The sequence below is a fragment of the Panthera tigris genome, chromosome B1 (genome assembly GCF_018350195.1).
Source record: "Panthera tigris isolate Pti1 chromosome B1, P.tigris_Pti1_mat1.1, whole genome shotgun sequence".
Taxonomy (NCBI): Eukaryota; Metazoa; Chordata; class Mammalia; order Carnivora; family Felidae; genus Panthera; species Panthera tigris.
The window spans coordinates 68,449,521-68,462,139 of record NC_056663.1 but is presented as its reverse complement, the minus strand read 5'-3'; the positions used below and the strand labels follow the sequence as shown (position 1 = coordinate 68,462,139).

Below are 12,619 nucleotides of genomic sequence, written 5' to 3'. Positions count from 1 at the left end.
GTTAAATACTCTTTTTGTAATTTTTTGTGTATAGGTCATATATGTCTTCATTAAATTTATTCCTAAGTATTTTACTTATTTAAAAAAAAATTTTAATGTTTATTTAATTTTGAGAAAGAGAGAGAGAGAGCGCACGAGCAGGGGAGGGGCAGAGAGGGAGACACAGAATTCGAAGCAGGCTCCAGGCTCTGAGCTGTCAGCACAGAGCCGGACGTGGGGCTTGAACTCATGAACTGGGAGATCATGCCCTGAGCCGAAGTCAGCTGCTTAACCAACTGAGCCACTCAGGCACCCCTAAGTATTTTATTTTTGATGATAAGTAGTAGGTTTTTACTAGTTCAGTCTATAAGGGAGGATCTGAAACAGGTTAAACAGTATTTTCAGAGTTGTCTACTTATTGGTAGAATTAGAATAATTAGTTATAAAACAAGATAAAACAAACTAAATATGGCTTTTGAGAAATGTCCACATTTTATTCAGATGAATTAGATTATTTGACATTTTATTACTTGATGTCTTTCTAAGAAGTTACATATATTTGTGGGCTTATGCTTTTCCTTTCTTGTAAATGTGGTTTTTTTTTAACTTCTAAGAATTTTATGAATGCGGTATTATTTGAGTGACCCCTGAACTATTCGTTTTTAGGTCCTGTCTTTCAAGGACATGCCTCCTATTTCAACTTCATTTCTGGTATATGGCAGATTTGGGGGAGGTTAGTGGCTAGGTTTTGGTGCCATTTATGTAGCCTTTAAAGAATATCAGATGCCTGGTTGCCAATATTTGAGACCTTACTTGATTTTTGAGATCATTTCAGTTTCTTGCTGGTGAGGGGCCAGTTTGAATCATTCATTTGAATTCATCTACCATTTTTCTCATTAACAAGTTACATAGATCTATTTGGTGATTTCTTAATGTAATTGTTCATTTTACCTCTTTAACGAATTTTATGAAAATTAGGTCATTTTTAGATAAGATGTTAGGGCTAAGCTTCCTTGTCTCTTTAACTCATACATGATGAGCTTTGCACAGTGAAATGGTGAACATTTCACAAAGGCCTTTTGGATAAGGCATGTCTACATGCTGAAGGGGAAAGCTGTTATGGACCATAACTTTTATACAAACTGATCAGCTGCCATCTGTGTACAAAGCGCTGTGATCAGCAGAGACCTGTTTGTGCCTCTGTGTAGACTGATAGCAGCAGATCAATTTAGCTGAGCTGTTCTGTAGCAGTTGGGTCACGAGGACATAGACACTACCAAAGTGTAGTCATCATCACAGCACTGTCCTTTGCTGGTTTAGGTTGTGGCAAGAGAGAAAAACTGCTTGCTCTCTTCACCCCAGTACAGCTGAGGTAAGATCCACCTTTTTTCTCTTGAAGGGATAAGCAAGACCAAAAGCAGCCTCTTTCAACTTTTCCCACATTGTTTTGGTTTAAACGTATGCTAGTTTTTTTCCCATGATAATCCCTCAAGCCAGGTATACAATTCAGCATCCCTTTGGTGGAGAGCAATGTGTATAGTACAGCTTAGATAAATTCTAATAACAAAATTGCATTGCTGAGCACATCTAAACATTTGACCTTGGAGACTCATAGGAGAGCAGACATTGCAGATTTCCCTACTTGCCCTTGACTTACAAGAGGGTAGATAATGAATTAATAGAAATTGATAAAAGAGCATCTGTCAGGCAGCCGCTGAGGTCATGAGGCTGGTATGCGGAAACAGTGCCCATACAACATGCGTAACACATAACTGCAGCCAGGAGGGGTGGGTGGGTCATTGAAGCAGGAAATTAGCCTTCAGAAGGAATGTTGGCTTTCTGCACGAGCTACAGCCGCATGGACTCACTGAGAGAAAACACACAGGGAAATGGGGAGTGCTCATTGCCGCAGAGAAAAGAGCTCAGATAGAAGGTGGCAGTGCTATTGCTGTTATTGGTGCTTCAAAGATTTTGAAGACAGTGCAGGTTAGATTTTTTGTTCTTAAAGGAATTAAAATGTTAATAGTGTAAATACCAAATGTTTAGTACTTCTCCCATAGTTAAATAGACAACAGGCTACTGAGGAATGAACAGAGAGGAGAAAACACAGCTTATGAGGCCTTCGCTTGTAATTTTTTTCTCGTGCTCTCTTTTAAGCAAAGGTTAAATGTTGAGATTCGTGGTGGAGCAACCCACCTCTGTTAATTTGTGCAGGGTGATGATTGTTAGAAAATTTATTTCTAAATGAGCCTTGAAAGAAATTGAGAGACTCGTAAGTGTGTAGTTTTCTCAAATAGTTACTTCTGAAATAGGATCTTGTTAAAGGCCATGCTTTAGAAACAGTTGGTAATTTACACACACATGTAACTTATATGTAGTATACTTGGTGTGTGTATGCTTTTGTTTTAAATACTTGTAACCTTTTTTTTCCCTTTTGGTTAAACTAATGAGCGAGGACAATATTTTAAAAGCTGAAATGCATTTTTATGGTAATTTTTCAGATCATGTTCCTTTTATACTTATATCAAAATTTACTCTTGTTATTCTACTGATTGAGAATGGGATAGATGGCATCAGCAGTTACTTGTTAGATTTTTTCCCCTCTAAAGTTAATTGCTATCCTTCTATTTAAAGGCAGTGTCATATGAATACACACACACATATATATATAACACATATATGTGTGTGTGGTATATATATGTGTGTGGTATATATATGTATACACACACACACACACATATATACGTATATATATACGTATATATATACGTATATATATACGTATATATATACGTATATATATACGTATATATATACGTGTATATACATATATACACGTATATATATACGTATATATATACATATATATACACGTATATATATATATATATATATACACACGTATATATATATGTGTATATACGTATATATATGTATATATTTGGTGAGCCCTAAATAAGATTGATTTTGATTTAGGAGCATCAGTTCAGTCATTTTATTTAGATTCTTAAGGAGAAAAGTGACATTTAGTAACTACTTATCATTGTCCAGAAATAAGGTATGAAAAATTGGTGTTTTTAAAGTTTTACATTTTAAATCATTTTATAAATTGGGAATGCCCACCAGCATAATCTCAGTTTGATTGCTGTGTATTCCCTCACTGGGTATAGCCTGACATGAACAAGTTTACATTCCAATACTGAGGAATTGCATTCCACTGGGCAGTTCTGACGTACAACAAGAATGTGGAGGCCCATACAAAGGGCAAGTTTGGGGACACTGATAGAAGCAGCTTCTGTGTTCAGCAACTGCCTTTCGTGGAAACTTACACTGGTGTAAAGTACTCTTGACTCAACTTGGGTGGGGAAAATGTGGTCACAGAAAGTTAGGACAGGACAGCCGTACCAGAGAAAGATCCTGCAGTACCCTGCCTGGGGTATCATTACCAAAGGTATTTATGAAAACTAGGTAAGACTTTATATTTTCAAACATTTGTGCTTTCTTATTGTGGGTCTTGAACTTGAAAGACAGTTTATCAAGCTATTAAAATTGTGTCTATTTTACGTTATGTAGAAGACTAATTGATTTTAGTAATTTTTGTCTGAATATTTTTAGTACTATAAAGTCATTGCATTTTGCACCTGTAAGAAATATTGAAGTTAGCTTACTTCAATTTTACAACAATTTCTAATTCTTCATTTTAAATTTTTTCTGTACAAAAACTTAATGAGGATGAAAATCTGGATTGTTAAATGGTTTTTGGAACAACCATTCCTAAATTAATTGTACTTAGGGAATATGAGCATTTAGGAATAACCTTGTTATGCTGTACGTGGTCTTTATAGCAATCATTTGTGTGAATTTAACATTTTTTTTTTATAGCTCAGAGAACCAATATATCGACCAAAAGTAAACCTGCGTTACTTTTAGTTGTCTTTTATAGTTGTTTAATGTAAGATTATAAGGACATTCTGAAATTACATTGAGGTTAATAGTTGAAAGCCAAACTGTACAGTGTATTTATACAGAACAGTTTTAGAAGGATTTAAAATAGGCTCTAGTAATTAAATTTTCTTACGATGTAGAACGAGAAAACTGTCAGCATTCTTAAACCACATACAGCATACTTCTTCATGTCTCCCTATCTCTTTCTTTCTGACTTTATAGCCTCTTGTGAAGGCTGGTTGGTATCTAGTATAGAAAGGGCAAACAAGTTTTTAAATATTCAGGCCCAGTCTCATTGATAACTGTTACCTACATCTTTCTTGCTTTTGAAAATTATTATACATATGTATTTGTATTTATGTGTTTATATAGAAAGACTGAAATTATTAAAAGAGAAGAATTATTTTTTTAAAATAATTTTAATTCAAGGTTTAAAAATAAGCAATGTCACTTTAAAAATTAAGAAATTTAAACTTCAAAAATATCATTGTTTATCATGGCATGTGGTATTATGAGTGCCGTTTCAAAGAAGCAGATGTTCTACTAGTTGAAGTTCTGGCAGCAACTGCCTGGAGAAGCTTGGTTTTTATAGATTTGACATTCAGATCTTGGCCTATTCCAGGGTAACCCTCAAGCTCTTGATGGTCATTTGTAATTTTGCTGAATTTGAATTGCCTTCTGAATTACAAAAGCTGATTTGTCTTTTTCACTCAACTAGGCAGTGAGTGAGCCTAGCCAATCTCTGAGAATCTATCTTGTAATCACCTTCTGCTCTCCACTTGTCATTGGGTTTATGCTTTATGGGTAAATATGATACAGCATGGCAATATTCCTTAGGAGGTCTGGGAGTTATTCCTCATAAATGGCAAGCTTACCAAAGACTAGAGTTTATGTTATTGAATGTGGAAGAGGGCTATAGCAGAAAGTAAGAGAAAGGGCAAGGTCAGTGAAGTATGACAGAATCCTGTATTATGGAATCTGCTTGTGATTTCAGGCATCTCATTTAACCTTCCCTTAGATAGGTTGGCTTAGTTTCTTCAATTGTGAAATAAAAATGGAACTAGAGAGGCAGTTCTTACAGGGTGAGTAGGAATGCATTGGTCACATGTATTATCACCTGAGGGCTCTATATAAAATACAAATGTTTGAGGACCTTTGAATGTAGTACCTTGGATTATGGCTGAAGAAAAAAATGCCAAGAAACCCTGTACTATAGGATTTTCTAAGTTTTGTTTTTTTGTTTTTGTTTTTTTAATCTCTGAAATTCTATAAATCTATTTTGGTTTTGATGTACCATTGTAGGAAGCAAATATGACAGTCTTTTTATTAAACTCATGGTACTCACTCTTCTGTCTGTATTCACAACTTCCCTGTGACTCATCTTTTGCAGAAGATACATAAATTCTTACATGCAAACTATATAAGAACAGGGGCTTATATTTAGTGAGTGTTTTATAAGCTCTGTATTGATCACAAAGTTTATTTTGATTCTGCTATATGGGTCCAGTGAGTATTTGGAAGAGGAATAGGAAGCCGAATTGTGGAGATGGGGCTGGGGTGGCAGTACCCTCAAATTTATGGCTAGCAGTAAAATAAAAATAGGGTTAATGCTGGATGAAAGAAGAATGTAGGTAGTACAACTGACTCTTCAGAAATATTTCAGTGACACTTATTTGCCTTCTCCCCATTTCTTCCTAGTTCCACTTTCACCCACAACTTCTCTCACTTCATTGCTAATTAATGTAGAAAAGAGGTCAGTCCCAGGCCTGTCATTGCTATAATTCGGTCATCAAGGTTAACTCTTTCTTTGTCTCTAAGATTTGCTATTATGTGATCAAAGTGGTATCTCTACATTTTCTTATTCAAGTCCCAAACTTTTGCCAAGAAACCCAACCTTTTTATCCTTACATAAAATATGCCATTTGTTTGTTTGTTTGTTTGTTTGTTTATAATCTCTACATCCAACATGGGGCTTGAACTCACAACCCCAAGATCAAGAGTTAGATGCTCCTCTGAGCCAGCGAGGCACCCCAGCTATTTTAACTATTTAAGGTGTATGACTCAATGGCATTAATTACAATCATACTTGTGCAACTGTCACCACTACCTGTTTCCAAAATTTATGTTCCATAGCTCTGAACAGAACCTCTGTAACCATTAAGCATTCCTACACCCCCCAATAATCTATAGTCCACTTTCTGTCCTTATGAATTTTCCTGTTCTATATATTTCATATAAGTAGAATCTTACAGTATATGTCATTTTGTGACTGGTTTGTTGCACTTAGCATGATACTTTCAAGGCTTATGCAGGCTGCAGCATGTATCACAACTTCAGTCCTTTTAATGGCTGAATAATATTTCATCGCATGTGTTTATCATGTTTTGTTTACATATGTTTAATATGTTGATGAACATTTATGTTGTTTATACCTTTTGGCTATTGTGAATAATGCTTTAGTGAACTTGAATGTACACATATCTGTTTGAGTCCTTGTTTTCAGTACTTTTGAGTGTTTATCTAGGAGTGGAATTGCTGGGTCATATGGTAATTCTCTGTTTAGCTTTTTGAGGAAGCACCAAACTGTTCCACAGGGACTGTACCACTTTATACTCCTACCAGAAAAATATAAGAGTTCCAAGTTCTCTGAATCCTCTTTAAAACTTGCTATTTTTTTAAAAAATTATAACCATATTAGTATCTCATTCACATCTATCATCAGGTGTGAATTGGTATCTCATTGTGGTTTTGATTTGCTTTTCTTTAATGATTCAGGATGTTGATCAGCTTTTCATGTGTTTATTGGCCATGTGTATACCTTCTTGGAAAAATGTCTAGTCAGGTACTTTGCTCATTTTTTAATTAGGCAAATTTAATTTTTTAATTTGTCTTTGTTGTTGAGTTGTAGAGGTTCTTTATATATTCTGTATATTAAACACTTCTCAAATGTATTGTTGCAAATACTTCCTCCCATTCTGTAGATTGTCTTTTCAGCTTCTTGATAATGTCCTTTGATGCACACAAGTTTTTAATTTTCCTTTTGCTGCTTGTGCTTTTAGTGTCATATTTAAGAATCCATTGTCAAACCATAAAACAGACTCTTAACTATAGAGAACAAACTCCCGGTTGCTAGAGGAGAGGTGGGCAGGGGGATGTGTTAAATAAGTGATGGGTATTTAGGAGGGTTGTGATGAGCACTGTATGTATGTTTAAGTGATGATCACTAAATCCTACACCTGAAATTACTACTACACTGTATGTTAACTGACTGGAATTTAAATAAAAACTTGGAAGTAAAAAAAAAAAAAAAAATCCATTGCCAGATCCAATGTCATGAAGATTTATCCCAGTTTTTTTTTTTTTTTTTTCCTAAGAATTTTGTGGTGTGGGCTTTTTAAATTTAGGTCAGTGATCCATTTTCAGTTAATTTTTATATGTGGTGAGAGGTATGGGTTCAACTTCTTTTTTTCTATGTGGAAATACAGTTGTCCCAGCACATTTGTTGAAGGGACTGTTCTTCCCTCATTGACTGAGCTTGGTACCCTTGTCAGTATCGGTTAGCTATAGATATATGGGTTTATTTCTGGACTCTCAATTTTGTTTCATTGGTTTATTCCTCTGCACTTCAGCCAGTACCACACTATTTTGATAACTATAGCTTTGGTGTAAGTTTTCAGATCAAAAGTGTGAGTCCTCCAACTTTGTTCTTTTTCAAGTCTGTTTTGGCTTAAGTAGGCCCATTGCAATTTTATTTGCAAGAATTTGAGATTGGCTTTTTGGGATTTTGATAGGGATTGCATTGAATCTATAGATCGCTTTGTGTAGTCTCTTATAAGACTTAATAATTAATAACAAAAAAAGAATGCATTTGATAGGACTAATTGTCCATTTCTGCAGTGGTACCAAGAAGCATTTGGAGCAGAATACAGTCACATAGCTTTGAAATAATCCTTAACGATTTATGACTTTTCTTTCTTTCTTCCCTCCCTTCCCTTCCCTTCCCCTCTCCTTCACTCTTTCTTTTAAATTTCTTACTTTTCTTGAAACCCTTAAGGATTATAGGTATATTTTTTAAGTTGCCCATGTTCTTATTTAATTTGTATCATTTATAAATTTTCTTAAATCATAATTTTATAAACATTTAAGTTTCCAACTTTCAGCTGCTATTAGTAAGACTGAAGAAGTGTTTAAATTTGTGCCTCTGATCTTACAAAAAGTCCTTTGGAATTCCTTAATTTTTTTGTTGGGAACTTTTCAGTTCTGTGTTTTTCCCCTTAGAAACTTTGCTAGGAGAATGCTATATCATAGGTTTTACATGGTTTGCTATAAGAGTAGGTATAGTAATTTCCATTTTTAAAAATTACTTCCTAGTGTATTCATCATTTTGAGGTTTTTGTATATATTTTTGTTATTTATTATGTTAGTACTTACTGTGCTAATGCTTTAAAGATGTCTAGATTTCATGTATGTCTTTTAACTAAAACATGAGAACCCCTTGTTGTTTAATGTCATATTAAATGGTGTATGCATTTGATCTGTTTTCACAAAGGATATTTCATTGTATAGAGTGGATCCTCTGATTACTGCTTTCTTGCACTCACATAAAACTAAAGGATGAAATGTCTTGTACTTTATTCTTACTGACTTTGTTTTGTGCTTTACTGTCTAAACATCTATGTCATTTGCATGCCTGCAGATTTCTCTCCATTTCTTTCCATTAAATCATCTAAAATATTTTAAAGAACTGATCTCAATATCATCTAGCGTGGAGCTTATATGTTGCTATCTGGTGTCCTTTTTTAGCTCTATACTTATGTTTCAGAACTGAGTTTCTATCTATCTATCTATCTATCTATCTATTTATTTATTTATACATACATTTATTTCTGAGAGACAGAGATAAGCGTGAGTGGGGGAGGGGCAGAGAGAGAGGGAGACACAGAATCCGAAGCAGGCTCCAGGCTCTGAGCTGTCAACACAGAGCCTGTTGCGGGGCCTGAACCCATGAACCGTGAGACCACGAGACCATGACCTGAGCTGAAGTCGTACGCTTAACTGACTGAGCCACCCAGGCACCTCTATTTTTATTTTTTTAATGTTTATTTATTTTTGAGAGAAAGAGTGAGTGAAAGAGTGTGTGAATAGAGGAAGGGCAGAGAGAGAGATGGAGACACAGAATCTGAAGCAGGGTCTAGGCTCTGAGCTGTCAGCACAGAGCCCAATGTGGGGCTCTATCCCACAAACCGCGAGATCATGACCTGAGCCGAAGTCAGCCGTTCAACTGACTGAGCCACCCAGGCACCCCCAGAACTGGGTTTTTAAAACAGTGTGTAGAACATGGTCCAAGATTTTTTAAAAACTTAGTAAATAATGGTATTTATTTACTTTTGTTTACATATTTATTGTTTCAAAGTATCACAGAAGAAAAGCGAATGTATTTTGTGGACTTAATTTCTAGCTAGCATTTTCCAGTACTTTGTTCATCCTAACTTATAGCTTCTGGTCTGTAAGCAAAGAGTAAGTCATCTTTGCATTAGAGACGAGAGGTCTAGTCATTAGGCCTAGTATGTGCATTCATGACCTACTGTTTGGCTCTTTTGAGGTTATTGTACTTCTAGGTTGTTGGCCGGGTTTGAAATCATAGATTGTTGGATGAATGAAATAATATATTCTCCTTTGCTAGAATGTGTTTTGTGTGCATTTGCCTTCTCTGCTGAGTGTATTCAAGGAATTACCTGAGGGCGAGTGTTATTTTTCCTGCAGTTCACGTATTTGTGATGGTCAGTAGAACTTGAGTCTTCTGTGGCTGCAAAGGGAGTTTCATCAGATTCTGGTGTATCTCTTTTCCCAAAAGACTCTTATGGAGATATTTTTGAATAGCACATTTTAGGGGATGCAAACTTTTCATCTCCGAAGTAATAGTGTTTGTGCAAGTGAATATGTGATTGTTGTCCTACCATAAAATTCTGTTGAGCTAATGACTACTTTGTACAAGGATTTACACCTTTAATTCTGAAGTAGGGAGAGTTGTTGGTACAGAATTAGGCATAGAATAGTGACTACCATATTGTTTGTGTAGACATTACCCCTTTTGTTGCTGAAATTTGTAAGCAATTCTAACAGGTTTTTATTTTTATTGAATATTATATACACGTTGCATCCATTCTAAACATATTCTAAACATTTTTTTTTTACTATTTGAAATTTTAAAACAGGAAAATCATTCAATCATTATGTTTCTAAAACATTATTATTATGTTGTCCAGTGCTATAATTTAATAAAATAGAATAAAAATTAGAGTTACAATAGAGAACAAACTGACAGTTACCAGAGGGGGGTGGGTTGGGGGATGGAGGAAATGGATGATAGGGACCAAGGAGGGCACTTGTGATGAGTGCTGGGTGATATATGGAAGCAGTGAATCACTATATTGTACATCCGAAACTAATATGACACTGTATGTTAACTAGCTGGAATTTAAATAAAAACCTAAAAAAAAGAGTTACGTAGTTGTGAGTTTCTTTAGATTTTAATGTTATTTTATTTAGAAATACACCTTAAACATATAATATATATTTTTACCTAGTCATGTAACAGGATTAAATGGGTGAAGATGGCATAAAACCTACTACATATTTTAGTAACATGTTAAGATTATTTTTTCCATTTGTAGTGTATCATTAAATTATAAAGTTCATTGTAAAAAAATTAAACTGCAATCAGGTAGTTCAGAAACCAGAAAGAAATTTTTGTGTGTACTGAAGATTTTATGTCATTTTAGTGGTATTTAATTGTAAACTAAGGTAAGAATATTTAAAGATTTAGGTCATTTTAATTGCACAAGAAGTAATATTCTAGATGGGTTTATTATATTTTCTTGCTAGTTTTTCCACTTTAAAAAAGCACTCTAATATGAATGTTTGTGTGCATGAATGTACATATGAATATTTAAATAATTTTTTCATATATATGCCACATATAGTTCTGTTTTTGATTTTTTAAGAAACAGGATTAGTTGCTTGATAAAAAAGTTCTTTGGAAGAATTTTTTTTTTCTCAAAGATAAGCTATTAAAAATGTTTATTAAAAATGTCAATTGGAGGGAGGGGAGAATTTTGTAGTAGTAAATGGGTAGGAGTAGATGGTATATTAGAACAAGTCAGGACTACCTAGCTTCACCAGGATTTTCTCCTCATGGTTCTAGTGTGAATATAGCTATGGCAGAATCACCTGCTGCAATGTTCAGGTGGGAGTTGTCACAGATAAGGCAAAGGTGCTATATCTGAGTTCGCTAGTGAAAAGTTTTCAGGAGAAATGGGCTTGTGATATGCACATCCACTTGAATTAAGGAAAAAATCTTAAGTGGAATACCTTGTCCTTACACTTATTTCGAATAAGTTGATTTGAAAATGTAGAAAAATTTAATATAGCTTTTAGGTAAAAGAAATGCTTAACTAAGTCAATTAAATTACAGAAGAAAATTTATATGCATTTTATACTTTGTATGTTTTTATAGTTTGCCATTGATTCAGTTCCCATTAGAATGTTAGAATATTCTAAATTTTCACCTAGCTGGGAATAACTTGAAACAGCCTATACAGCCCATACAGACATCTGGGTGGCTCAGTTGGTTAATTGTCCGACTCTTGGTTTCAGCTCAGGTCAGGATCCCACAGTTTGTGGGTTCAAGCCCGATTTTGGGCTCTGCACTGCCGCTGTTGGTGGGGAGCCTACTTGGGATTCTCTGTCTCCTCTCCCTGCCCCTCCCTGGCTCACGTACACACGATCTCTCTCCCTCTCTCTCTCTCTCTCAAAATAAACAAATAAACTTTAAAAAAAAAAAGTAGAACAAGCTAATATAAAACACATTCATACTGGTTTTCTGTTACTTACATTATTAATCTGGAAACATGATATTGGAATTTTTCAGAAAAATATATATCTGAAATTTAAGAATTTGAATGGTTCCTGTTATTCTGTATAAATAATGATGAAAGAGTTTCCCTTTCTCCAGTGGTTTTTATTATTTTATTTTATTTTTATTTATTTGGAGAGTTGGCCTAAATTTTCAATTTATATTTCATAAATCTTTTTTTTTCTTCCTAGTTTTGGCAAGCGTTCTGCAGGAAGCTTTAGGCGTGGCTGTGAATGCATTGTTTTAGAGCCTTCTGAAATGATTGTGGTAAGAATACTTTTGTGAAGACTTTTTTTCCCTAAAAAAATTACAAAAATAAAAACACTTTTGCACAGTACTTATAATTGTGTATTATAGATTTTATAACTTTAGATATATTTATTCCATAATTTTTACTATGAATCTGAGTTCATAGTCATAATATTGTAATTATTTATAAGATTCAATGAAATGAAAAAGATAGAAGACTCAAAAGGGGCAAGTACCTAAATGTTTTGTGCTTGAACTTTTGTTAAATCAATCTGTGATAATGCCATTTTACTTAAATTTGGGAATGATCTTTGAATTACAGGATTTTAGCTCTCTAAATATTAATTGGAATGAGTAAGATACTTCAAATGAATCATAGTAATATGTATTCAGGCAACAGTTAGGATAAGGAAACCAATTCCTGTTTATTATACATGTCTTACAGTCTATATGTATATATTTTAAACTTTATTTTTTGAGAGAGAGTGCATGAGCAGAAGAGAGGGGTGGAGAGAGAGAGAGAGTGAGAAA

The 12,619-nt window shown here is 34.3% G+C and overlaps 1 protein-coding gene across 10 annotated transcripts in view; it reads left to right on the top strand.

Annotated features, from left to right (window-relative positions):
* Positions 1-12,619, top strand: part of RAPGEF2 (Rap guanine nucleotide exchange factor 2) — a 253,639-nt gene that overhangs the window by 122,685 nt on the left and 118,335 nt on the right. For all 10 annotated transcript variants that reach the window (XM_007084219.3, XM_015538435.2, XM_015538436.2 and 7 more), the window contains one exon: positions 12,031-12,106. In XM_007084219.3, coding sequence (XP_007084281.1) covers positions 12,031-12,106 — 76 coding nt within the window. The remainder of the gene's footprint in view (positions 1-12,030; positions 12,107-12,619) is intronic.